The sequence below is a fragment of the Mustela putorius genome, unplaced genomic scaffold (genome assembly GCF_011764305.1).
Source record: "Mustela putorius furo isolate JIRA1106 unplaced genomic scaffold, ASM1176430v1.1 tig00000095_pilon_pilon_pilon, whole genome shotgun sequence".
NCBI classification, from domain to species: domain Eukaryota; kingdom Metazoa; phylum Chordata; class Mammalia; order Carnivora; family Mustelidae; genus Mustela; species Mustela putorius.
The window spans coordinates 10,935,073-10,962,122 of record NW_025421280.1 but is presented as its reverse complement, the minus strand read 5'-3'; the positions used below and the strand labels follow the sequence as shown (position 1 = coordinate 10,962,122).

General features: G+C 49.3%; 1 protein-coding gene and 1 long non-coding RNA gene across 4 annotated transcripts in view; both read right to left on the bottom strand.

The window, feature by feature from the left end:
* LOC123394400 overlaps nt 1-5,407 on the bottom strand; it is a 90,595-nt gene extending 85,188 nt beyond the window's left edge. The window contains exon 1 of the long non-coding RNA XR_006609126.1: nt 5,005-5,407. This is a non-coding gene — a long non-coding RNA (uncharacterized LOC123394400). The remainder of the gene's footprint in view (nt 1-5,004) is intronic.
* Nucleotides 5,408-13,252: 7,845 nt separating this feature from the next.
* On the bottom strand, nt 13,253-25,508 carry FEZF2 (FEZ family zinc finger 2). Of its 3 annotated transcripts, XM_045078289.1 has the most exons (9): nt 25,211-25,508; nt 24,228-24,262; nt 21,225-21,373; nt 17,632-17,843; nt 16,621-16,754; nt 15,332-16,249; nt 14,847-14,981; nt 14,517-14,649; nt 13,253-13,611 (listed from the first exon to the last, which is right to left on the bottom strand). In XM_045078289.1, the coding sequence occupies exons 6-9, from the start codon at nt 16,184-16,186 to the stop codon at nt 13,352-13,354; spliced, it is 1,383 nt and encodes a 460-aa protein (XP_044934224.1). In that variant the 5' UTR covers nt 16,187-16,249; nt 16,621-16,754; nt 17,632-17,843; nt 21,225-21,373; nt 24,228-24,262; nt 25,211-25,508; the 3' UTR covers nt 13,253-13,351. The 3 variants fall into 3 exon arrangements, with proteins under 3 accessions (XP_044934224.1, XP_044934219.1, XP_044934228.1); XM_045078284.1 differs by having other exon boundaries at nt 24,228-25,508; XM_045078293.1 differs by having other exon boundaries at nt 16,621-16,735; nt 24,228-25,508.
* Nucleotides 25,509-27,050: the final 1,542 nt, after the last annotated feature.

The window sequence follows — 27,050 nt, the reverse complement described above, 5'->3', positions numbered from 1 at the left end:
ACATGATGTTTTCAAGGGTGAGGTCTGTAACTTCTTCACCTGAGACGTGACTGGTGCCTACAACATGCTAGGCATAGAGCCAGGCCCTGGACATGTAGCAACACGACAACATGACCGTGGTCCTTCCAGTGTACTTGGGAGCCAACGAGAAAGGAATAAGTAAATATAGGATTTGCGCAACTCCTAAGAAGGGAGGAAATAGGCAGTGCGTGAGCAGAGGAAGAACATCTAAGTTAAGGAGGGGAACAAGGGAAGGGTACCTGGGTGGCTCAGTGGGTTAAAGCCTCGGCCTTTGGCTCAGGTCATGATCCCAGGGTCCTGAGATCGAGCCCCGCATCAGGCTCTCTGCTCAGCAGTGAGCCTGCTTACCCCCTCTCTCTGCCTGCCTCTCTGCCTACTTGTGATCTCTGCCTGTCAAATAAATAAATAAAATCTTAAAAAAAAAAAATGAGGGGAAAGGGGGAGACATAGGTTCTTTCCCAGGGTAGGGCTCATTTGTAGGCCAAACCCGCCCCTACCATTAGTACCCGGTCAATGTCATTGAATGCTGTCCTTTCCAAGAAAGACCTTTCTGATGAGAAGGAACCGGCCACAAGAAGAGAGAGGTCGAGGACGGTGAAGGAGGCCACTCTATGAGCTGACTACAGGGAACAGCGGATGCAGAATACCAGAAGTGGGGAAGCTCAAATGAGCCACTATTTTTAAATAAATAAATAAATAAATAAATCTCATGGGGAAAGAAAAATCTCCCAAATCCCTCCTCTCTAACAGGACTTTGGCATTTATTTTCCCAGAGGGTGGAATGTATAACACTGCCTTGCAAGGCTCTTGACTTCCCATGATCTCCCCAGAAGTGATGTGATGAGTACTTTAAGCTTAGAGGAACCACTCATGTGTCCTACAAAGCAGTCCTCGGGGGAGGCAATTGCAAACATCAGTACATTCTTTTTCCAACACAATATTCCTTTGCAGCAGATAGTCAAAGGTCGTATGTCAATTTTATAGACCTGAGAGAAAACCGCAGAGACCCTGTGCATCGTCTTCAAATTAATCTTAGTTCTACAGTCAAATCCCACATTTACTCTGGCTCGCTCTACACATCCAACTGTGCTCTGCCCTCCTCCCCGGAGAAAACGTGCAAGTTTTACGATCGATGTCTAACATAGGAGAAATTTATAGGAGAGAAAAAGTCTGGCCGAGAGGACACTTTCACTAGAAGCCATGCATTTTCATGAACCAGCCACACTAGTCAGAGGGCTTTGGCTCCCTGCATTTCTTTTTCCATGAACTCTGTGCCATGATTGAAGTTGGCTGGCGCCTTCCAGTCACAACCCAAGCGATGCTAACCTCTAACGACTTGATCAGTATGTGGGTTTGTGAGGGCAGACTTCACAAGATTCGAGACTGAAGGGGTGATTCAAAAGGAAAGTCTCTGAGAAAATCTGGTCAAGGAAGCTGTTCTATTTGTTTTCTGGTGCTCCTTGAAGACGGCAGCGGCATAAAACCCACTGTCGTTCCCTTTTTGCGTCAGCTTCCAGAAGACTCAGCGTCTGTCCAAGCCAGTCTGCTCTCTAACCCTTAGAGGCCCCACATTTTTCTATTTGTTACCTTGATTTTCCATTTATATTGACCACCTTCTTCAATACATGGGGACTGGGATAAAATCATGTTAATTCATTTTTGGAAAAAGACAAATAATAATGCTTCTTGCCCCAGAGGTGCGCTACGTTTTAGGAGTTGTGTTCTTCTAGGCTCAGAGCCCCGAAATGAAAGCCAGCCTTCCTCCCAGCTGACTACTTGACCTCAGCCCACCTTCTTTCTAAAGTCTATATGTTGAGACATCCTTTTTTTCTGTGTACTACACTCAACAAATTGTTCCTACATTACGGGAATGCTGGAAAAAAAGAACCCGATCATATCCTGAGTGTTCTTCCTTCCTTTTTGGGGGGTGGGGGGGAGATGGTGGTGGTGTTTTTTATTTCCCCAGCTTTACTGAGATATAATTGACATGTAACTTTGCATACAAGGTGTCGGTTTGCTACACTTCCATTTTGCTATAGGATTACCACCACAGTCTTAGCTAACACCCCCATCCAGTCACGTTTAAGAACCACTGTGTGTGTGTTTGTGTGTGTGTGTGTGTGTGTGTGTATGGTGGGAAGGGTGAGAACATTTAAAAATCGATTTTCTTAGCAACTTTCAAGTACAACATACACTATTATTAACTACATTCACAATGCTGTGTATTAGATTCCCAGAGCTTATTCATCTAAGTGGAAGCTTATACCTTTTGACAACCATCTCCCCTTCCCCTCCACTCTCCCCCCACCTACCACAAGAGGTCTTTCTATGCAAAATAACCCTCCATCTCACCTCAGATGTGCTGTATTTTTTTAACTTCTTTCTTCCTTGAACTGCTTAAAGCAACTTCAGCCCCACCTCACCCTGAACACTCGGATTTTATTCTGAATATGAAATATGGGGTGTAGATAGGGTTGTAGGGTCTTCTTCCTCCAGAAGTGTTTCATGTAGTAAAGTAAGCCCTATCTACTTGGAAGATTCCTGAAACTCAAGGATGAAATTCAGGCAGACGATAAAAATGCTGGACAAGAAGATCTTATCTTTAACTTCAGATGGTCTGTTTCTAAGGGCTAGAAGAAGAAGGTGAATCATGGGTGGGGAGATTACTAGTCAGCGTCTTTGGTTGTAAGCCACAGAAAACAACTGTAGCCAATTTATGCAGAAAATTAACCCACTGGAATGTTATGTGGGACCTAATAAAACAGAGCTGTAATGCCAGGTTTGGAAGGGCAGGGATAAGGGCAACTCAAGATGTGTATGAGGAGTAGGCTGATCCACAGTCTCCTTGGAATGGAGGTCCATCAGGGACCTGTAATCTTATCCCTCTGTTCAAGGGTCAGATTCTAAAGACATCATCTCTGTGACCTGGTTTCTGCCCCATGTCTGTCCCTTGGCCAGTGGATGTGACATGGGAAGCCTTCTTAACAGTTACAACGGTCTGTGCTTAGTGGATGAGGAAAGCTCCCTTAAAGCAAAACCAGAATGCTGATAACCAGAGAAGGGAAAGGGGAGGCCAGTCAGGCGGAAACAAACAAATGAACCATCTTTATGCTTATGAGCTGTTCAGTAGTGGCAGTGATTGGCACCAAGGCATCCTATAAACCTCATCATCCCATGAGCTGCCTCACACTTCACTCTAGCGTTCCCTCTCCTGACACTACAGCTAGGTCTCTGACTCCTGTGACTTCAGGAAGTGTGAGAGAAAGAGTGGTATCCTGGAAAGCTCTCACCCAAAAGTCTGTTAAGAGTCTCAAGTTCCTAAGACAAGAAACTACCTCCTTGTGGAAAAATATGGCCTACCCAATATAACTGTTAAACAGTCACATTTAAGTCAAGGATGTGTTGCTTCGGTGATTCCATCTGGAGACTTGGCTGGGAAACACAGGCTTTAAAAACATGGCAGCAGTATCTCTTTCTATAAATTTTTTTACTTTGATCAATTACCATGCCATTCAGTAGGAAAAATTGTATGTGGGTCAATGGCCTATAGTGTGCACTGCCCAGGGATGCTTTTTGTTTTCTGCAGCATACCCTGGAAAACCCTTTTTTGGAATCCCAAGCAGATTTGAGCTGGACCAACCAATGTACCTGTAGGAAAGAGGCTTTTTTTTTTTTTAGTACAAATAGATTAATTCTAGGGTCTACCTTGAGTTTTGTGGATGCTTCTCGTAGCTGCTGGGTATGAGAGGTGTGCCCACACGGCTGCTAGTGCCGACCACCTATGTCAAGCTGATTTCTCCCACGTTAAGGACTTTAATGTCCCATTCTTAGTTCCTTCCTGGTGTTTACATAATCTGAAATTATTTCCCGACTCTTGGCTTATCCTTCATCTGTCTTCTACCGCTGGATGAAGATCTACTGGGGTGAACTTTGTCTTGTTTACAGGTCTTTCCCCAGCACAATACCTGGCACACAGCCTTCAATAAATATTTGTTTTACAACTGAATCAGAATGCAATGGAGTGCAAGTGTCTGCCTAGACTGAGCAGGGAACTTTCTAACCTGTGGGGAGGAGAAAGAAATGATAACCACCTTTTAATTTTGTACACCTACTATGTGCCAAGCTTTGTGCGCACAGCGGTGAACAAAGCAGACAGTCCTTGCCTTTTTAGCACATGCGGCACTTTACTGTTAAAGAATACTGCAGTCCTGGATGCGCACCGGGTGATGTATGGAACTGCTGAAACACTCTACTGTACACCTGAAACTAATACAACACCGTATGTTAACTCTACTGGAATTAAAATAAAGATACTGCGGTCCTACTTGCTTTTCAGACCAAGGATCTCAAAATTACTTCAACGATGATTCTAATAGTAGTCATTCGTAGTACGAGTAAATAGCTATAATTGATCGAACAGCTACAAAGTGCCTGGCACTTTACACATAGTATCTCATTTAAATCCTTCTAACAACCAAGTTAACGTTTAAGATGAGGCAGCTCAGTCTACCAGCGTTAAGCGGAAACACCCACAGTCACACACAGCTGGTGAGCGTGGCGGCTGATCTAGGGGACTCCAATACAGCATGTACCTAACCTGCTTCACTCAGAAACAGAAAGGCTTCAGCAGCAGTACTGGGGTAGAAATCCCTGCCCCAAGAGAGCTCTAGCTCCGATAGACCCCTCCACTGAACCATGCAGCAATTCCAAATGCCAACCAGTCACTCCCTCTTCAGGTGCCTCCACTTCCCGTGATAACTGCAGCCATTCCCGACTGCCTGCAACAGAATCAGGTGTTTGACTGGCCCCAAGGCATTGCCTCCTAACAGCCCGGCTTTGCAGAGAAGAAAGCGGAGGCCTGGAGAGGGCCAGCCTCCAGCCCAGAGTGCCACGGCTGCTCAGAACCAGAACTGGGTTTCAAAGTCACACCCGGCGACATTAAACCACACCGTATCTCCAAACCCCATACCAAACACCACCTACTTGCGTCAAGTCGCGGTTCTTTAACTTCTGGGCTTTCGCTTAAGCAGCCTGAGAGAGCTCTTCCTCCGGCCCTCCATCGCGAGCACCTCCTGGTCTTCGAAGACTCAAATCAGGCACCACTTCCCCTACAGGGGCATCTCAGACTTCCCTTTCTTCTGCCCGGTATCAGTCAGAAGTCTTAGGGAGAGAGTAGAGGCTCTGGAGTAGAGCAAAGAACCACGAAGTCCAGGTGTGCATCGGGATTTGGTCACACCAGGGTCCCAAGAGGTCTTTAGGGCGGGCTCTTAATTCCTCTCCCTCCTCGATTTACCACTCTCAGTACCCGACGGGCTCTGCTAACCTTGTAGCAAATACGCCTACACCACACCTCCAAACTAGCGACCACCCTTCTAAGAAGCCCAGAGGAAAGGCTTCCGGTTTGGCAAAAGTCCTGAGTGGGACTTTTATTGGCCCTATTTGGGTCAGGTGCCCAGTCCTGAGCCACTCACTGCGGCCAGGGAGATGCTGTGCTCTGATTGGCCGGGCCTAGGTCACATGCCCACCGTGGGGGGACGGACTAGCCCCCACCTTAACCATATGGACTGAGAATGGGGGAGGGGCGACGTCTCCAAAGGAAATGTTGGATGTTGTTACCAGACGGGGAAATGATGATCAGCAGGCAAAAATAACAGATGTCCACTACACACCCAAACCCAGGCTGCATTGAATGCCCAATTTCATCTTCATAACCAAGTTTCATAAGGGGATTTTTGTTGTCTGTGATTTTTCTCCTTTAATAAACCATAAACTCTGGGACAGTGTCTCTGCCCTTCCTAGTAACTCCAGCATCCAGCGCATAGACTTGGACACATCGAAAGTGTTCAGGTCACATTCGTGGAATGAATGATCAGATGTACTCATTAATTTATGAACAGCTGATGGTGTTATTTCTTCTATCAAAGAGCATCGTGGTGAGGTGGGAAGAACCCAGAGGCTAAACAGTGTTTCTTAAAATGTAGTCCAGGAAACCCACTGCCTCAGGTTAAAATACAGAATCCTGGGCCCAGAGCACATCTATTGACTCAGCATCTTAGTAAATGGGGTTCAGGTGCATTTTCAGCAAAAACTTGTTGTGGGGTGCCTGGGTGGCTCAGTGGGTTAGGGCCTCTGCCTTCGGCTGGGGTCCTTAGATCGAGTCCCACCTTGGGTTCTCTGGTCCACGGGGAGTGTGCTTTCCCCTGTCTCTCTGCCTGCCTCTCTGCCTGCTTGTGATCTGTCTGTCAAATAAATAAATAAAATCTTAAAAAAAACTTGTGATTCTCATGCACTGTCCTGTTGCAACTGTAACATCATAGAATCACCTCAGTGAGTCCCCAGGCCACCATGGCCTACTGTGTGAACGAAGGGGAGCCATACCTTCTCAGCAACTTCCTTTACTCCTCTTTAAGATGGGACTAAGAAGGGGCGCCCGGGTGGCTCAGTGGGTTAAGCTGCTGCCTTCGGCTCAGGTCATGATCTCAGGGTCCTGGGATCGAGTCCTGCATCGGGCTTTCTGCTCGGCGGGGAGCCTGCTTGCTCCTCCTCTCTCTCTCTCTCTCTCTCTCTCTGCCTGCCTCTCTGCCTACTTGTGATCTCTCTCTGTCAAATAAATAAATAAATAAAATCTTTAAGATGGGACTAAGAAAACCTACCTGGTGCATATGTAATGAATCAACAAGGTAACATGGGCAAAGTTCCTGTGTAAGGTGCTGAATTCCAGTCTCACGACTTGGGTTTCTGTAATCAGAAACACTAACTTCTGGAATATTTACCATGTATGTGTCAGGTGCTAATCTAAGTTCTAGTTACACATGTTCACTGATGTTAGCCTCACGTCTACCCTGGGAGGTAGGTTCTCGCTCTCTTTCTCTTGCTCTCTCTCCCTCTTTTTGGAGGTATAATTGACATCCGATGTTATATTTGTTTTGGATGTGATAGGTTCCCCTATTATTCCTATTTTGCAGATGAGTAAACAAAGACAGAGTCATTTTTCCTGATCAATGGCTAAGCTAGCTGGGATTTGAACTCGGGTGGCTTCAATGCCAGACCCCGCTGACTCCCACTTTCTGCTTATAGACAATACATTATCATTCTCTGGGCATGCACTACCACCACCGACTTTCGGGGTGGGGGTGGGGAGCAAAATGAGGACAATGAAACTCTTGGAGGAAACGGAGCTCCAAATATAAACTTGGGATGAAAAACACTGAAGAGAGAAGACAAACAATGACAATGGTGTGTCAGGTCATGCCTTGGTGAAAAACGAATTATTTCAGTCTCTGCTTCATCTGCAACAGAAGTCTCCTTTCCTCCCCTTGCCTGAAATGCACCTCTCTCGATTTTATAACACCTCTGTGCTTTGAAAGCCAGAAGTAGTCTTTAATCTTAGATGACTGTTTTTATTTTTATTTTGAATTGGTATACTTCTTCTTCTTCATTCTTTACTTCTAGACACCAATATATTTTTTCCATGAAGCATGAGCAAAGCCTGAAGTGCAAGCCAAGCCCTCAGAAATGTGATAGCTGTTACCAAGGATTTGAGAGTAAGAATACAAAACCTAGAATCAAGATTTAAATGCTGCACTCTAGTATCTGAGATGGCACTGGTCCCACGTCAAAGATGGAATAAATAAGGCATTAAAAAAAAAAACCACCCACAAAATTTGTTCTGTGCTCCTTAGCTGGTGGACTGAACTGAAAACCCCGTCTCACTGCTAGATTCTGTTTACCTGGCTCTGGACACTGCGTGTAAAGGAACATCCGAACACTTGTGCTGTTAGGAAGTCTGGACGCCTCTGTTGAATTAAGATGTAATCTATGTCTCATATAGACACATACCATTGACCTACTTTGTTCAAAAAAGGAAACATTAAAATGGTTTCTTAAAGCCAGATGAACCACTATGAGAAACAGTTTTAAAACTTCCTAACCAGTGCCATAGAGCCCTGGGGGATCAGTGTCTTCCTCTCTTGGCCACCTTTGCCCTCGGCAAAACTAGGACAGCCCGTCACCTGGTGGGGAGGGTTTCGAATGGTCCGCAGGAGGGAGCCTGGAAGCACTGAATGTGAGCGGGAGCCATGTGGTGCTCCTGGGGGGCCGATGACTGTAGAAGGGAGCGGAGTAGTTTGGTGAATGCCAGGGACTAATTACCAGATTACCAGAACTTTTAGGGGACCCTTTAAGGCCAGCCTGATACATTTTTCACTCACGAAAGAAACATCCAGGGGGCAGGGGGGCTGGGCACGGAGAACTTCGGATCAGCATCTTCAAAGCCTGGGGCGGGGGGCTGGAGTTTCCTCTGCGATGGAGAGCCCACTTTTCAGCCTATTTCCTAGCTCTCGGCCCCGTTGAGTTCTGTGTCCGGTGTCCAACAAGGGGCCTGGCCACAGCTCCCTTTTCTAGGGCTATGTACTTTCCACCAGTTTTGAGCAGCCCCATTTCAGATTGGCCTTTTTATGTTTGATATAAAGAATAGTTGTTGGCCAATTTCATCTTTTCATCGCTGTTCTCTAGGCCTGAATCCAAGCAGTTTGTCAGATGCTCATTAACTCCCCCTTTGGCTCTTTCTAGTGTGTCTCCTAAGCTCATTGTGCCAAGAACTAACGCTTTCTTTTACACGATTCTCTTTCTCTGCTCCATCAGGGAGACAAATTACTTTCCAAAAGGGATCGCCAGGGATGGTTTAATGAGAATTTCTTTGGGGCTAGGCATGGAACGCAATGTAGTTAACATTCGGTGGACTTAATTGGACTTTTCTTTTCTGCCTCTTTTTAAAAAAATCTGAAGCTATCCTGTTAATCTCTCATTTGTAATCAATTGTGTTGACTAAACAAAAGTCTAGGTCGTCTTTTCTTCCTGTCCCAGACAATCCTTTGTTGCCTCTAAATGCCTCATTCTTGAGTGATCCTGGTCGTAGATGGGCCCGATTGTTGACAGTTCATTATTGCGCTTTTGTCCATTTAATCTTTCTTGCTGTGTTTTGCATGTGCATGCCTTAATGAGCTCCGTTGGCAATTAACATGTTTCTAGGAGCAAACTGGTTGCTCAGACGTTTGAGAGGGAAGTGCAGGGAAAAGGGCAACGCAGCTGCCTTGAGGTTGTTTATTTCCCAGCGTTTTCTCAAGATTCCTGTCCTCTCTTGAGCACCCCTCTCTCCTTCCCCCCTCCTCCTCCGCCCCCAGCCCCTTCACCTCCAGCACACCTGGATGCCTTGCTGCTGTAACTCTCCCTCGCGTGGAGCTCAGGCAGCCTCCTATCCTCTTGTGAGCCAAACAGCAAAATGGGGACCACATAGATCCACTTCTGCAACCAAGGCAAGAACGAGTACAGTACCCCCCAAAATATGTCTGGATGCTGGCAACTTCTCTGTGTCACTCTTTGCAGAGAGGAACCTCTAACCCGCCTAAGGCAATAGGACTGTACAATCTGTTATGTACAAGGCTGTGGCTTTGGAAGAAGGAGGGTTTTTTTTTTTTTTTTTTTTTTTTGAGTCTTGCTGGCAAGATTGCTGAAGTGTGAGCAGTCATGGACAGAACAAACATCTTGAAGGGGAAAAGATAATTGGAGTCTTTTTTGTGTCTGTGACAGGATTCCCCTCCCCCGCAATTTGATTTTTTTAAAATATTTTTTAAGGGCGGCCTCTTTCATTTAATCAAGGTTAGAAGATTAATATGCAGCTGATGGCTACCTTGTTTAAGTCATTTATTAATATTACAAACTACAAGTCACTCAAACAGCTTAATATGAATAGGGGGGAAAAAATCAGAAAACAGAGCCTTTCACCCATCAATTCCGATGCATGGTGAATAGCTAAGAAGGATCCTAGTTGAGATGGTTACTGAAAGGCTTAATGTTGGCTTCAGAACCTTCGCTGGCTGTGAAAGGTGTTTAGTCGCTCAGGCAGAAGGTTCCTTTTCTCTTGGTCCTCCTTGGCAGGTGAAGGAATCCTTTCCTGAATCCCACACCTGAGGCAGATATCATAAACCAGAAGGAGTGACTCCAAACCTGTGGAAAGCAGAGCTAAGCCCTATCTATACAGGAGAACTCTCTGTTTATCTGCAATTACCACCAGATGTGAAATAACACCTCCTCAGGTGAGAGCGATTGACAGGAGCCGCTGTGAAGGTTAAGTAACAATCAGGTTATGCGGAAACAACCTCACGGAGGCTGGAGCATGCCAGACACTGCTCAGGTGAGCCTCAGAGTCACAGTTACCGCAGAGATAAGCAGTCCAGGAGACAAAATGCGTCCTACTCCACCCATTTCTCGGATTTCATTTGCTGTCTTGTTTGCAAGCACGCCATCTTCAGAACTGTCACCTGGAAACAAAATGTCTCCGGTTTTATGAGATGGGTGACACTTTTTGGGTTTTCTCCTGTGAAAACTTAGCACAGAAGAACTTCTCAAAGTTTTCTCCCTTGGAGGTTAGAAAGTGGTTTCCCCGGATGGGGGTGCCCCATCTAATTTTTTTTTCTTTTAAATCTTTTCTTCTTAAAGGGAAAGAAGAGAACTTGATCATGATTTCCACACGCAGGCCAACTTTTTAACCCAATTCTCTAAGTGCATGATTTGCACCAACTTTTGTGGTGTCCGCCCCTTACCCAAAGTTCTGGAACTATTTAAAAAGAAGGTGGGCTTGTCCTGGCCATTATCTGGTCTCCAAGAAGTGAATCTGCCAAGGGTCCTTTCAGGAATGAAGGAAGAGAAAGATTTTGGTTAAGAGGATGGTCACAGGGCTTCGGATCTCCCAGAAATGGGGGAGGGAGGGAGTGTGAGTGTGTGTGTGTATGCGTGTGTGTGTGTCTGTGTGTGTGTGTCTGTGTATAAGGAGGGTCTAATAAAACCTGGTATGAGCACGGAGGTGGGGAGGGGGAAGCTGACTCCTCAAACCAGCCCGCAATCCCCTGGGGATAGATGTCTGGGAAAAAGCAAGGCGATATTTCCATATTCTTAGCCGCCAAGTCCTCCTCGCCCATCCTGGGGTTTCCTGGGGTTTGTGGCATCCATGGAGATTTCGGAGTTAAATCTGCATATCCCTCTGGGTCCCAATCTCCCCTCAGCGAACTGCAGCCAGAACAAGCTAACATTTAAATTCCTCCTCGCTTCCTCGTTCCCCCTCCCCTCACTGCGTCTTCCCAGACTTGGGGGGTGGGGGATTACAAAAACGAGGACGCTCTCCTTTCAGGAAATGGAATTCTAATGTACACGTTCCTATTTCTGAATCGGAGGTACTAAAAATACTCCCGCGACAGCCTGAGGAAGCTGTCGCCGTCCTCTGTGCAAACAAAATCGACAATTCTCCTTCCCTGCGCAATGGGTCTGCAAATGGGGCGGGGGTCGGGACCCAACCCTTGGCTGTAACCAGGACAGAGCTTCCACGCAGAAGCCGAACGTCTTTCTGCGGGTCCCAACCTACAGATTCATCCCCCACCCACGAGAACTGAAGGCAGTTTGGGTTCCCGAAAAGCCTCCCGGATTTCGAATCCCAGCCTTACCCAGTTCTGTGACCTTAGGCGTTTGGTTTATCTCTGCCTCAATTTCTTTGTCCGTCCGTAAATCATCCCCAGCTTGAGGGTTGCTGTGAACATTCGAATGCACGTGTGTCGAGAGCCCGGAATGGAGCAAGCCCTGGGGAAAATGTGAGCTTTTATGATCGTGGAAGCCCCCTGGCGCGAGGAGCGCTGAGCTCCTACTGTATACTGGGTGTTGGGATAACCCACACTCAAGTCACTTCAAAGTTACGAGAGAGTTTCCTTTTGCATTAACTATCTTTCCCTCCAAATAACCTCCACTTGCCGTGGAAATCCGCGTGGGATGGGCGCCCAGCTGCCGCCGCCCTAGCCCTTGCCACCGCAAGGCTGCGTGGAGCGCGCTCCCCGGCCCGGCGCCGCATTTCCTCCCCACGCCGGGGAACAGCGTTCCAGAAGACGTGGGCTGAATCTCGGCGCGAATATTAAGAGTGTGTGTGTGGAGTGGGGGGAGGTCCGGCGCGCCGAGCCAGTAATCTGAGCTCTTGATTATCCAGATTCGGATCAAACGGGGCGGCGGCGGCCGACCCCCTCCTGGGAATGATTAGATGATTAATGTAATGCTGTTTGAAGGGTCTCTGTTTTCTCTCTTAATTTGGGTCATTACTTAGGAAGCAAGCGTGAGATCATTTCATCAGCATGCTCGGCGGCGGAGATAGCTATTCAGAAAATGGGCTAACTGCGCGGTAATCAGGGCGCGGGAGGCGGCGGCTGCGAGCTCCCGGAGTCCGGGGGCGCCCTCCCGCGGCAGGGCGCACAGCACCCGGAGGATCATCAGCACCGGCCAGGGAGCCTCGGAGTTCCGGCTGGGCTGGGGACCCTTGGCCTCCAGCTCCTGTCTCCAGGGAAAACTGGGAGGAAGAGTCTCCCCGCCCCCGCCCGGAGGTCGCCCAGAAAAGGGAACATGCCCAGAAGCTCCCAGGCTGGGCACTGCCCCGGCCGTTTGCCCTCTCGAGGAAAGGCGATTTGCTGAAAGATAGATGCACCTAACCCAGCTCTCCCACACCCATCCACTTTTAACCCCTCCTTTTTTTTTTTTTTAAATTTTCTCACCCAAATAAGGCAACACCCAGAATCCCAAGCGTCGGAAGAGTCACCAGAGAAAAACTTGGCACCACGTGTAGGCCGATGTAGACCTTTGCTCCCTCGCTCCCGGTGTGTAGGGGCGGGGTGGGGGGAGGTTGGCGATGTGGGGGGTGTGTGGTGGTGGCTCTTAACATGCAAGCGCCGCAGGAACACGGGTTTGGCTTCACCCTGGTCCCAGCACCCCAAAGGAAGTCGCATTTGGGCAGGGAAATGCTATAAACGCCTGTTTCCTTCTCCTTCTCTGGGGTTGCTGAGCTGACCTGGCGGCGAGGGGAGGCGGGGGGAAAGAAAACGAGCACTAGTGATTCTGTTTATTGTGTTAGACATGTATATATTCCGAGTTCGCTTGTAACAGGAGGATTTACATGGCTGTATAAAGATGGCTGGGGGCGCCGCGCTCTTCCGGGGCGTTCACGTGACAGGCTGGGGTGAAAACCCGCCGCCCGAGGAGAAGCGGAGGCCTGGGAGGAAATGCGTTTCAGCGCACTGGGTTTAAATAAGTTTCCCGAATACACAAAGGTGGGAGCCACGCGTTTGCTGCCAGTCATCGAGGAAACGTTTAGCTTTCCAAAAAATATGCTGGTTTCGATAAATAGATTTTAGCCTCTCTGCTATAGTTTTTTTTTTTAATTTTCTTTTAATTTTAGAAATAAGTTTATACGTGTGATCTGTTTGGGGGCTGGACGGGGCTGGAAGGGAGGGCGAGGCAGTAGCTCTCAGCTCTGCACTGTCCGAGTCAGGTCCTTTGTGGAGGGGGCAGCAGGCCCCACGCTGTCGTGGAGTTTGCGCACGTGTTTCTTTAAGTCAAAGTTTCTGCAAAACCCTTTGCCGCAAGTGGCGCACGTGAAAGGCTTCTTGTCGTTGTGGGTGTGCATGTGGAAGGTCAGGTTGTAGACCTGGTGGAAGGCCTTGTTGCAGATGGTGCATTTGTACTGCTTCTCGCCGCTGTGGGTCAGCTTGTGGTTCTTGTAATTCCCTACGGGAGACCAAAAACAAAAAAAGGAGGGGGGGGGGATGAAGTAGGATTGGGGTGGGGGTGGCCCGCGAGCGTCCCGGGGTTGGCTCAGTTGCCCGCGCAAAGACGGCGACGCTTGGCTAGGCGGGCGCGACCTCTCCGAGTGAAGAAGTTGTCAAACTTCGTCTGCATCAAGCAGAAGGCTCTCACGACAGGATGGAGGGCCGAGTCCGGCATAGCCGCCCTGCGCCCCTGCCCCGCCCGGGGCACAGGCCGGCGCAGCGTCCCTCCCGCTGTGCTCGGCTGGCCAGCAAACTTTTGCATAGCCCAGAGACGCACCGGGTCCTTCTCCCGGCTGCTGCCTCGCTGGAAGAAATTCGCACGAACCCGGGCTTCGTCCCTCATTTTCTGTTTATCTTCTCATTTTAAAAGTTACTCCCTCTGTTCCCCCCAGCTACCACCTGGAGATCCAAAAGTGCGTTGGAAAACCGAAGCCGGGCGCCGGGCCTGGAGGTCTTGGGGACAATAATGGTTTCCCCCAGTCTTGTTATTCCCAGGAGGTGGAGTTTGCCTCGATTTTTTTTTTTTTTTCATCTGAAAGGGGTGTCCCGGCTACAAAGGCAAGCTTTTTCTATAGGGCAATATCCTCTCTTTCTCCTACTTCCCTTCCCTCGGCCCCCTTCTTCCTTCCCACTTCCCAAATTCGGAGTCTCCCCATGCAACCAGCCTGACTCCAGCGAGGTCTACTAACCCGGCCCGGAGATCCTCCACCCAAACCGGTCACAACCCGACTCCAAAGAAATGCTGCGCCCGAGCTGGCAGCTCTCACGCTCCCTCTCTGCGGATCCTTCTTTGCCTTCCCGCTCGGAGTGACCCGCCGAGTCCCGAGGTGAGAGGTGAAGAGAGGGCCTCGCCCTGCACATTACCTTTTTGGTGAAAGCCTTTGCCGCAAAATTCGCAGACGAAGGGCTTGTAGCCCGCGTGGATGCGGATGTGCGTGTTGAGCGTGGAACTGCGGTTGAAGGCTTTGCCGCACTGGTTGCATTTATGCGGCTTTTCCTGCGGAAAGGGGCGCGCGCACAGTGAGGCCAAGGCCCCGGCTAGGAGAAGCCACCTCAGGGGCACCTTGAAGGGGCACCTTGAAGGGATACGGGGCCCCCGGGAGGGGTAAGGGGAACCCTTGCCATCCTCTCCCCAACACCGTCGCTCAGGCGGGGTGTTGCGCGCGGGCCGAAGTGGACCCGGGGGCCACGTACCTGGGTGTGGATAATTTTGTGTCTGCAGAGCGTGCTGGCCTGGCGGAAGCCTTTGCCGCAGACTTTGCACACGAACGGTCTGGCTCCGGTGTGGACCGGCATGTGGCGGGTGAGGTTATAGTGAGCATTAAACACCTATGGAAGGACACGAGGGGGCCTTGTGGTGTGTCCGTCCGAGAGAGTAGAATCAAACTGGAGAGGCCATAGCCTACATCCCCCAACCAACACTCCCTTCAGAAACCAGAGCCCTTTTCATTTCGCAAACCGCTTCCCGACCCACTGCGCCCACGCCAGTCCCGTGTAGCCGCTGACAACGACATCCCCATTTTACAGAGAAGGAAACTGAGGCCCAACTAGGCCCCCAATGTGAGTAGTAGATAACTACTGGGAAGCTCCTGAACTTGAGAAAGGGGCTGTCCAGGCTCCCTCAGGAAAGCAGCTGTCCCTGCTCATCCCTCCCAGCCCCCACGGACCCGGGGCCTCACCTTGCCGCACACCTCGCAGGTGAAGTTTTTGGGCTTGCCGTCCGCAGAGCCCCCGGGCAGCTTGCTGTGGCCCTTCACGCCGCCGCGCTCTGCGGTCAGAGCCGAGTTCTCCTTCAGCACCTGCTCCAGCGGCGCGGGCAAGCGCTCCTTATGGGTATAGGGGGACGGATGGGGAAACTTGTCCGCGGCCAGGCCGGCCAACTTGGCGTTCTCCAGCAAAAAGAGCTTGGGGTGCGCAGCTAGGGCAGCGGGGGCCTGTGCGTTGAGGAGGCCGGATGGGAAGAGGTGGCCTCCGAGGAGCTCAGACGGCGGGTACGCGGCAGAGTCCAGGTAGTTGAAGTAGTAGAGCGAGCCGCTGGCCGGCAGCCCCACCGCCTGGTTGATGACCTGCGGCTTGATGACCCTGCCCGCCGGCAGCGCAGACGGCGCCAGGCCCAGATCGGCCTTGCAGCACACGCCACAGTTGGTTTTGCACAAGCCGCTGGCGCCGCACACCGGGGCCCCCCCGCCACCGCCGCCTCCTCCTCCTCCTCCTCCTCCTCCACCGCCGCCCGCCCGGAGGCTGCTTTTCCAGAGCTCCGAGTAACTGAGCAGCGTCTTGGACGGCACCTCGTAGCCTAGGGGCTGGAGGGGGATCATACAGGGCAGCGGCGAGCAGAGGTTGAGCAATTTCTTGCCCTGGCCACCGTCTGCCTCCAGCGTCCCCGGCCGGGGCTCAAAGGGCGCACGGGGCTCCGACGTCTTAGCCATGATGCGCTCGATGGAGAAGGCCAGCGTCTTGGAAGTGGCCGGCGACGCTCCAGCGCGCGGGCAGGCCGGGGGCACCATGGTCTCCAGGGAAGCCGAGCTGGCCATGGCGCGCCGAGCCGAGCCTTGCCGTGCTGGACTGGGCCGGGGCGCAGCCTCTCTTCTCTAAGTCTGCATTCCGGAAAAGGCAGGGAGGGAAACCGCAATTTAATAAGCACCTTGTCGGGTCCAGGTCACCCATTTGCATTCAAATGAACAGGGGCAGAACAAAGTGCACCCAAGGGTACCAAATTACCGCCCATTAACCCGGCGCGCAAAGGAACCCACCAGCCCCTGCCCTGAGACTTTGAAAGGGGGAAGAAGGGGGAGGGTTTACAAAGGAAAAGGAGAGAGAGAAAAAAAAAAAAAAGAAAGAAAGAAAAGAGCCTCAAATTAACCCCCCCTGAGCCGTTCCTTGGACCCTGGCCTCCGCCACGCGTGCGGGGAGCTGGACAGTGAAGGGGCAAAGTTAAAGAGGACCAGGAGAGCCACCTCGCATTTACCTCTTTCCCCCACCGCCAAAGAGATGCGTTCCGAGCCATGCAGCGTGTCTCCTCTGTCACATTTTGATGGCAAACATCTTCCCCTCCGCGTGAGATCACTGTCTTTTACATTCAGCTGACATCACATGAAGTCACTTGAAGTGGAATGACATGGGCGGCGGCGCGGCTCCCGTAGCGGCCCCTGTGTTCCCCCGCGCCTGCCGGCCGCCGCCGCCACCGCCCCTCAAACTTTAAAAGGAGGCAACTGGCGCCCGCGCTCCCCTCGGGAAAGTGCGAGCGGTTTGCGAATCGGGAAGGAGGGAAGAGACGGGAGGGGGAGGGGGAGGAATCGTGATGGTTTTGCCGGTGGAAAGAAGGTGGGGGGAGCCCAAACCCAGGCAGAGTTCTGTGCGTGATTCACAACTTTGGGGGCCTATAGGTTTGAGGGACGCGGGGAGGGCAGAGGGTCCTGCACGCGCCGCCCCAAAGGGCCCCTGGGTGTCCGTCTAGTCGCTGAACTATCCCTTAGCCCTCTGCAGCCGAGCTGGGCATCGTGCTAATAAACTGCCATTTACCCACGGAGCCGGCGCCAGCCCCGAACACGCGCAAATGATAATTACCTCATTAGGATGTGGCGCATGGACGCGGGCGCCGCGTTTGGAGGGGGGAACTTGTTAATGGGGAAATATTAATTTATGCAAAAACAACGAGCTCGCCTTGGCTGGCGTCGGAGGTCGGGAGAGAGCTCCCGCCGCCTAAGGACGACCCCGTAGCGTCCGGAAGAGCAAGGCCGCGCGCCCAGATCCCGGGGGGCCTCAGCTCCCTGCGGGTGCGCCTCCCCCTCTCTGGCCGACTCCCCGCCTGCGGCTGGGGGAGACTACACAGCAAGCTGGAGTACTGTTTGAGATCCTAATCGATCAGAATCGCTGATTTGTGATCGGGTTTCTGAGGCAAAGCCCGGCTCCAAGGCTGGTTTAGGGCTGCGTGCGGGGAGGATTCGGAGGGCAGCTCTCCCTGCTGATGGGTACTTACTGTTTGTATAATTGAGAAGGTCCAATCTCCACCTGTTTAAGGAGCAGATTGAAACAGCAGAACCTCCCCTGGATCCTATTAAAACGTTTTTCCTCCTAAGGCCATTCAGTCGAACCAATTTTCCGAAGTGATTCATAGAGCTGAATTCTGCCAAGGCAGCTCTTTCACTTTTAGCCACTAAAGCACCGCGTGGAACCGGGTTTTGTGTTTTTCTAAAATAAAGAGAAGGATTATCAGAGGGGAGAGGGAGGGGGCTTGAAGGGGGGCGGGCAGAGACTTAGTGTGGCCAGAGGTACAAGCAGAGGGAAGAAAAGGCCCTTTTCTAGACAGGCCCCAAGTAAGTTCGGAGGAATTCAGCGTTTTGTGCCGGGCGCACAAAAGCAGCGCGCTCCACGCTCGGTTTGGAGGGGCTGAATTCATCTGTTTGCAGACCATTCCACCTGCGTATCACAACAAACTGCTCAAAGACGCTCCAGCACTTTCAACAGGCCGGGTGCTCTTGGCGACAACAAAAGTGGTCGAGGCTGAGGGTTCTTATGGGGGTGGGGAGGACGGCTAGCATGAGAGAGAGCGAGAGAATTAGGTTTGGGGAGGAGGAGGAGGAGGTGCAGGGGTTTTTTAAAAACTTTTGGACGGTTTTGTTTGCGGGACAATTATATCTTGCCAGCCGGCTTTTGCAAGACCACGAGCTTTGTAGCCGCAACCACAGTTTAAGAGGATTACGGTGGGTATAATATGAGCAAACAGGGTTGAGGGTTTGATAGTGAATTTTATCTCCAAAGATACACGATCTTGTGGAGCCCCAGAAAATGCTACTGGAAGCAAACCCTTTCCTTTTTCACTCAGGAACAGGTCTTGAGAAACTGAGTATCCTGCCCCGAGGCCTCTCAGCTGCAAAACATCCCAGAAAACCATCAAGGAAAGGATGGGAAAGGTCTAGTTGTAACTGAAGGCAAAGCGCTCCTTTTCCCCTTCAGAACTTCTCTCTACTACCCGCTCTCCCTCTGTCGTGCAATTTCAGACCCGATATTGACCTGGCAGGTGAGGGAAAGGAAAAGTGTACTTGGAAAGCAAGGGGAGGGAACAAAGAGATGTCTCCGAGGGAAAGTGGCCTGGAGGGTGACATCAGTGGGTTGATTTTCTCACCCTGCCAAGCTGGGAAACTGCCTCTACTGCCTCTAAATTCAGCAGGCACAAGTCTGTCCCCCTAAAACTCTTCTCCCCAAACTTCGAGATTTCAAAGCTAGAAAGAAGCTTGCTCGTCTGAAAAAATATTTCCATATACAGCTCACTGAATTTAGATGTTCAGAGAGGCGGAATTCCAGACCCAGTGTACCCCCATCCCTAAGTTAATGTGAAAACAACACAGCAGAACTCCCCCCCAACACACACACACACACACACACACACACACTCACACCCCACCCCCACCAAACATGAAACAAACCGACAACTCACCCCGACATTGAAATAATATCAATACACCCGCAGGGGCTGAAAACCCGAATTTCTATCCCGACTTTCCTGCGTGTCTCATTCAGTCACCGGCACTGCACCCCAACCCCCTTTCCAAATTGGGTAATTGTTGATCTCGGCAGCACGAAAGATCTGCTGGTTTGAAAGCTCCATCAGGCTGAAAGGCTTCCAGAGGCTTTCCGTGAACCTGCCTGGCCATCCCTAGCGCTTTTTGTAACTGCATAAGCCATCCTGCTCTCCCCGGCATCACAAAGGAGTGCTACCTCCACAGAAAGAAAACATTTGGGTAAAAACAAGTTGCCCCTAATGTGCCTCTCTTTCCAAATGTTGGGTGAATACACTGGCTTTTATAAAAGTATTTAATTAGCTTCCACAAACTTCTTCCCTTGCCCGCAGATTATATTGAAGTGGAGGGTTGGAGACTATTTTACACCTTGCCACTCACATGTTAATTAATCTCTATCTAACCCTAATTGCAGTTTATTCAAGCACCGCTCAACAGCTCACCCACACAATAAACACTGATCCTACTTTTATACATATTACTTCACGTTAACACATTGAGTAATTAACTCCAGTACCAACTAATAGTGCAAACAAATATTTTCTGTAAACGAGATGATTTCAGGCAGAATAAAAGAGGACTCGGGAAACATAGCGCTTGGTGGAGAGAGTGCTGAGATTTCCTTTCGCTGCCCCTCAATCCTTCAAATTCATTCTCATTTGCAGCATTTTTTTTTTTAAGGCTGAAATGTTAAAACAAAGAGGGACAACCTTGGGAATGAAAATTTGACCATTTTATGAAGTTGGTGGCAGAGTTCTGTGAGATGACGGGTCGCTGTTTTTCTACCTACACATTTTTAGTGACTGGGGAGAGGGGATCCAAAATAACTCCACCTGAAGGGCAATAGGAGGCTCCAGGGATACGCAGATGTTTCTGGGATGGGAATCCTTCTACGGAAAAGTTTTCCAAAGCGTCTCACCCTAAAGAAGATCTGTCCTTCAAAGCAATGGTTAAAAGTGGGCTAAGACTGTGGTGATAGAGGTCCCATCTGTCTCCCCAGTCCAGACTGGTACAAAATCTCCACTTTGGAGGTCAGGTGCTTTTGTGGGCAACTGGACCAAGCAAGCCACCTCTCCTGGAGGCACTTGGGTCTTGGCCCAGGCGAGGCCCACTAGGCCTTGAGCGCTCTGCCCCAGGGGCCACATTTGGAGCTGCCCTCCTATGCTTAGGCCCGCCGAAGCCAGCCTCACTTGGATGGTGCGGACCACGGCCCACTACTCCTGGCCTGCCAGGCCTGGCCCCACCGTGGGGTCTTCCTCTGCCCCGAGGCCTCTCAGCCCCAGGTCCCTCTCATTCCCGCACCTCAGCTGAAAGCCAGACACTTTTGCCTCTGCCCATCTGGCCCACGCTTGGTCCTCAACACCTCGACCACGGTGGGGGACCACCGCCAGAGTTGAACCTGACGCCCCTGGGCGGCCTGTGCTCTTCCCACGCTGCAGAGCAGGGTGCCAAGGCCGGGCGCTTCTGCGGCTCGGCTGGGCCTGACCCACGCCGCGACCTCGGGGATCTGCGGCTGTGGGACACCACACCCGTGCCAAGCCACTCGCACACCACTGACTGGGGATCCAGGCTCAACCCCAAGGACTGGAGCGCAATGTTTTAATTGAAATCGCAGGTTTAAGCACAGCTGGCGGCTGTCTATTGATTCTGCAAGGGCTTCTCTTGTGGGAAGCATATTAAATATGACTGGCGCGGCTAGAGCCTCCCCTCTCCTCCTGCCCCCTTCCCTCTGGCCTTTTTATGGTCACTAACCCGAACACTGCAATGATGACTTTTGTTTCCATTTTTTTGTTGTTTAATGCCAGGAATCGCCCTCACTTGAGGACAAATTACTTAGCAGACGCCTTCCCGGGGTGTAGACAGCCTCAGAGGAAAATCTCTTCCTTGAGCAAAAGCTCACACTTTACACCACTGCCGGCATCACCGAGGGGAAAGGCAAGCATTTCTACCATAGAAAAGGTGTTGCAGTTCCAGCTCTGGGCGCTCGTATCTGTCTGTTGGTTCTAGATGGCAAGAGGCACTATTATTTTAAATAGTATTATTATTTTCTCACCTGAGTCTTAGGTTGCAATACTTAATACATCCTCCTGCTATCTCCCCCAGGAGCTGAGCAGCTTGGGGGCAGACGGCGTGCTCCAGGCTGCCGGGCTTGGGGAAACACCCACCGGGCGGATTCGATGTTTTCTCCCCGCTCCGCCGTAACTTGTTTGGAAAACAAAACAAAAACCCCAAATCAAACTTCATGGTTGAAGCACTCTCCCCACCTCCCTTCCTCCCTTTCTTACTTCTTCCTAAAGGGATATTTAGGATCTGATTTACATGGTGCCACGCTTAACCGCTGAAAATAGATTAACTTCTGCAGAGAAAATTTTCTGCGATCTTTTCTTTTCCCCACCCCCCCACCCCCCCCCACCCCAGGAAGCATTTTATTGAAAACATTCGGACCGGCTTGCCAGGAGTGGGCTTGTCCAAGGCTCAGGGGCCTCCGCCTTCGGTGCGCGGTTTGCAGGATTAGTGCGGCCAAGAGACAAAGAGCCCCAGATACCCCGGCCAGACGAGGCCGGGCGCGCCCGGAGAGCTCCCGGGTTCCGGATCCCCGCACAGCGCGCTCAAGCACAGTCTCGGGCCCGGGCCTCCAGGGACAGATGGGCCAGAGCTGACTGCATCTGCCCGAGTCCTCAGGGAGGCTGCGGCGCCCACAGCCAGGGTGGCCGAGTGCCCGTCCCACTGCACCCGGCGGCGGTTTTGCAGCACCCGTTGCATTTGGGGACTAGTTTGCAAATCTCAGTGCACCCACAGACTGGTTTTCACCCTTGAACGCGAGAGGCGCCTATAAGCCAAGGGCGGCCGGCTTTGCAGCCAAGAGGAGAATCAGGCGGTGGTGCAAACCCATCATGATTTCCAGAATCCTCCCAACCCCCTCTGCAATCACATCAGAGGACATTAGCTACGTATCTGGAAACCTGGAAATTCGCACTCCTAGGCCAGGGGGATTCTCCCCCAAGAGCAGATCTGCAGTCTCTACCCATTCCAGTTTAGTGCGCTCTACTCTGACTACTGGATGCATATATAATCACAAATTAAATACACGTTTAAATATGTATGTAATTAAGTGTACATATTTAAATATATATTATATATGCGTTATGTATGCTCATTGTGTATATACGTATGTGTATATGTAGATATATTCACTGCTATCGACAACCCTTCGCTTAGAAATGCCATTTAATTAGGAATCAGATCCAATACCCTCACGCAGCAGTTTGTCAGCTGACGTGTCATTTTGTGAGGCGCAGTGGGGAAAACAGGCGCCTCATGCAAAAGTGTTTTCCTCTTGCGATGCGGTTTTGGTGTGCAACCCAGAGGAAACAATCATTTATGAAGAAGGATATATTACACACCCATATGCATATATACATACATATATGGGTGTGTGATATATACATATTGTGTGTGCATATATACACACATACACAGGAAATGAAAAGGAGTTTTGGTAAGTAACTGGCCTTGCCTAATTCGGGTACTGAAGATTTCTGACTTCCTGGGAAGACCGCTTAGGATCCTCCGCGTTATTTAACTTGGCAGCTAGTTAAACTCCCCGGTGGAGCCTGCCCAAAGGTATTAGCGTTAAGTGCTGAGAGCTGGAGTTAAGCCGGCAGGGAAAAGGAAGGACTGGAAGGGGCAAAGGGGTGAGAGGAACTGATTTCAGATTTGTCCAAACTTCTGGAAACTTGCTGGGCAGCATAGGTCTGCATTGGCTGGCCCACTGGAGAAGAACCTGAAATGCTAGGATCACTTCTGAAGCCAGTCTGTCCATTCTCTCCTTTGGTGGGTGGTTTGGTTTGGCGTGGCTTGGCTTTGACAGGCATTTCCCCGGTGTGAGGGCAAAAAGTTCTTTCCAGCCTGGTTTCTTGAGGTCTACACTATTCAGCTGAATCCCATCTTCTCCACTCCTGGGTCAAGATTTCCGTTTAAGTGCTCCCCACTGGTGGTTTGTAGATTAACTTTGGTAAAGACAAAATGGCAATGGCGAGGAGACTGAGTAGAGTTCCAGCAAGAACGAATCAGCCTCTTGTTGCTTCCCTTGAGGTCTCCCTCACACACAAACCCTCTCTTTTTGGGGAATGAAGCTAGGGTAGCAATCATTAGATGATGACTTATTACTGAGGGCCCATGCTATGCCAGACACGGTACTAAGCTAATGCCCACTCTACTCAGTTCTCACTTTTTCCTATGAAGTATATAGTCATATGTCTATTAGACAGACTTGAAGAAATTGATGCTCTTGGAGACTAGATAACATGTCCAAGGTCACATGACCAGAAAGAGTTTGTTTTCAGAACCGGTTTGTTCCTAACCACCATACTAAAAATCCAGAGCTAAACAACGAGCCTGAACGACTAGCCGAGTGTAAATTGGGACACTTTGAAAACCTGGTTGGCAGTAGCTACTAAAGTTGAATATTTGCATTCCTTAGGATCCAGCAATTTCACTCCTAAATATATACTCAACAGCAGTGTGTTCCTATGTTCACTCAAAGACGTGGACTAGAATGTTCATAGCTGTGCTATTGGTAATAGTCCTAAACTGGAAATTGAATAACCATCAAGCGTGGAACTCATAAATAAATAAAGGTATGTTCACGAAATGAAATGCTACATTCATCAATAAAAATCAACAAAACACTGCTATACTAAATAGCACCAATGAATATCATAAACAATATTGAACAAAAACAGATCCAAAAGACTACATATTGCATGATTCCATTTTTAAAAGTTCAAAAATAGGCAAAATTGGGGGATACAGAGCAGTAGGCAGTTCTGAGGTGCTAGTAAGGGTTCTGATTTGTGGATATTTATCAAGATGTGTACACTTATTTGAATATCTTTATGTATTTGTTCTACTCCTATATAATTGATAAATATACTTATTTGGTCACTTTTCTATATATCTATTATAATATCTCTATTAGCTGTTAAAGAAGTTAATAGCATTAAGTTGTCTGACTTGCTTCCCTTCCCCCGATCCCGAAAGAGACAATGCTCACCTGCCTTTTGAGGAATTCTCCTTGACCTTCTTCCTCTAGACCAGACAATTCCATTAGTTAACTGGCCTCGCATATAGACTTCTAAAAACAAGCTGCTACCAAATTCCTAACACAGTTGTCTTTGGAGCCTGGACCATTGATCCAACTTCCCAGGGAACCTGCAGTGGGCTCAGAAATGCTTGGCTCAATGAGAGGATTTCATTTGAAGCATTTTTCACACCCAAGACCTCAGAGGAAGGATGGCAGCTGTGACCTTGGACCCGTGCCCTTTGCCAGGGCACCAGGTGAAAAATGTTAGGCCAGGAACTGCTTCAAACTTTCCAGAGACACAATTTGGCAAGTGGCCTTGGGAAGTGGAGGGTCTGGTTGAAGGCAGGAGCGTGGGGATATGGGCTGATGGTAGGAACTGGCATTAATAGAAAGTCTTGGCAAGTCTTTAGAGCTCAACTCACTGGGTCTTGGCCCTAGACAAGACCAGGAGAAAAAAAAGACAGAATCTTGGCTCTCTGGCAAGTGACCCAGTTAGCAGAACTAGCGGTTTTGCTCTAGGAGAGGGTGGCAAAGTTTATTTTAGCAGGAAAAAGCCTTGGGATACAGAAACCAAACCAAATAATTAACAATCCCTTTGTGCAAATCTCTGGTGAATTCTGCCAGTGGGACTGGTTACAAATCTGATCTCAGCACTTTAAGAAAGATACCCAGAGCCTACAACTAAAGCAATTAAGGGAGGAGTGAGGAGGTAAGAACTGGAGCTCTAATTTAGATAGACTAAAAATAATTCTCTGGTCCTGAAAGAGTGAGAAGATATAAGACCCAAGGTGATATAATTAATTCATTAGTTAGCCAGCACACCTATCTTGAGATTTTTCTATATTGAGCACCATATCTAGATGCCACAGATACAGTGCTTACTGACATAGACATGATCCCTGCCCAGAAGCAGCTTACATTCCTTCATTCAGCCGATAGACATGGGTCACTACCTTCTGCAAACCAGGCTTTGTGTCTGGAAATGGAGAATGGCTAATCGGTGCGGCTAGGCTGGTCCAAGATACTCAAAGAGGGCAGTTAGAGGGAAAAAGCAAAAAACAAACCAAAAGAACTCCCTGACAGGGATGTTAGAAAGTTTAAGAAACTTCCCATTCCAACAGAGGTGGCATGCTGAACTAATAAAGAACAGGTTTCTGGAGGCATCTGTGATGGGTCGGTGAATTCCTCCTTTGGCAGCTTGCTGCCTGGTGATTTTTCTAGAGATAGGATTCTGGTCTGGATGGACTTGGGTCCCCCTGGAACACGCTATTATGGCATAATATAGAATTCCATCCTGGGTTTTGTAGGGCTGTCTTTGTGGCACTGTGGGTTCTAGAATCAGTTCGAACACTGGCTTCTCAGTCAGCTGTGTATCCACAGGCAGGTTGGAAAAACTCTCTGCAAGCTGGAGTTGCCCAGCTTTGACAGGAGATGGACATCTTCTTGGGCACCTGGTGGCGAGGACTAAATGAGAACTAAATGAATATGGAGCTCAAGCACTCGTTTCTGGCCAAGGAAAGCACTTCATGTGTGTTTGCTATTGTTATCCATACCATGGTCCTTCAGTCTGCCTGGAGGAGGAGGAAGAGGGCAAAAAAGTTACTTTCTTTTTCAAGATTTTATTTTTTAAGTAATCTCTACACCCATGATGGGGCTCGAACTCACAACCCCAAGATCAAGAGTTGCATGTTCCAACAACTGAGCCAGCCAGGCGCTCTCCCCAAAATTACTTTCTTGTTTTTGTACATAAAAACTTTGTGGGTTTTTTTTCTGATTTAAAAAGTAATGAAGAAATTTTGGGAAAAGCAGAGGACTACAAAGAATATTAAAAGTGTGCATAATCCTATTATGGAGAAATCACAGGTGCATTAGTGTATATTCTATGAATTGACAGGGTTGATATCATAGATATGTACTTTTTTTTTTTTTTAAAGATTTTTAATTTATTTATTTGACAGAGATCACAAGTAGACAGAGAGGCAGGCAGAGAGAGAGAGAGGGAAGCAGGCTCCCTGCTGAGCAGAGAGCCCGATGCGGGACTCGATCCCAGGACCCTGAGATCATGACCTGAGCCGAAGGCAGCGGCTTAACCCACTGAGCCACACAGGCGCCCCAGATATGTACTTTTTTAAAAAAGATTTTATTTATTTATTTGACAAACAGAGATTACAAGTAGGCAAGAGAGGCAGGCAAGGAGGGAGAGGAGGAAGCTGGCTCTCTGCGGAGAGAGCCCAATGTGGGGCTTGATCCCAGGACCCTGGGATCATGACCTGAGCTGAAAGCAGAGGCTTTAGTCCACTGAGCCACCCAGGCGCCCCATATATGTACTGTTTTATAATCTGCTTTGCCACTTGATATAGCATGACTTTTTTCCCATTTTAAATATGCTGCTAAGACATAATTTTAATGTCTCTGTACTACTCCATGAAATGGCTTTAATTCAGTTAAACGGTCCTTTATCATTGGATGTTTAAGTCGTTAACATTTTTTTGCAATAGCTCCCATCAGGAACATTCCCATACATACATTTTGTGCATAGCAAATTCCCATAGGACAAATTCCCAGAAGCAGAATTATTATGGCAAATGATATGCACATTTTAAAAGATTTAAATATCAACTGACAAATTGCCTTTCAGAAGGAGATACAATGCCTTCTTCCAGCACCTTAACTAATGCTGGGCATTATCATTGAGGAAAAATCCTTACAAATCGGATAGATCCCAAATGGTCTCTCATTTCTACTTCTGCCCATATGTTCTCGATCCAGGACCGACTCAGGTACCAAGCTATG

Excerpts from the sequence above, each read along its gene's own strand:
- FEZF2 (XM_045078284.1), bottom strand. The coding sequence starts at position 16,186 with ATGGCCAGCTCGGCTTCCCTGGAGACCATGGTGCCCCCGGCCTGCCCG. Across the intron at positions 14,982-15,331 it reads CCTGCGAGGTGTGCGGCAAG|GTGTTTAATGCTCACTATAA; the intron begins GTGAGGCCCCGG and ends GTCCTTCCATAG. Across the intron at positions 14,650-14,846 it reads ACAAAATTATCCACACCCAG|GAAAAGCCGCATAAATGCAA; the intron begins GTACGTGGCCCC and ends CCCTTTCCGCAG.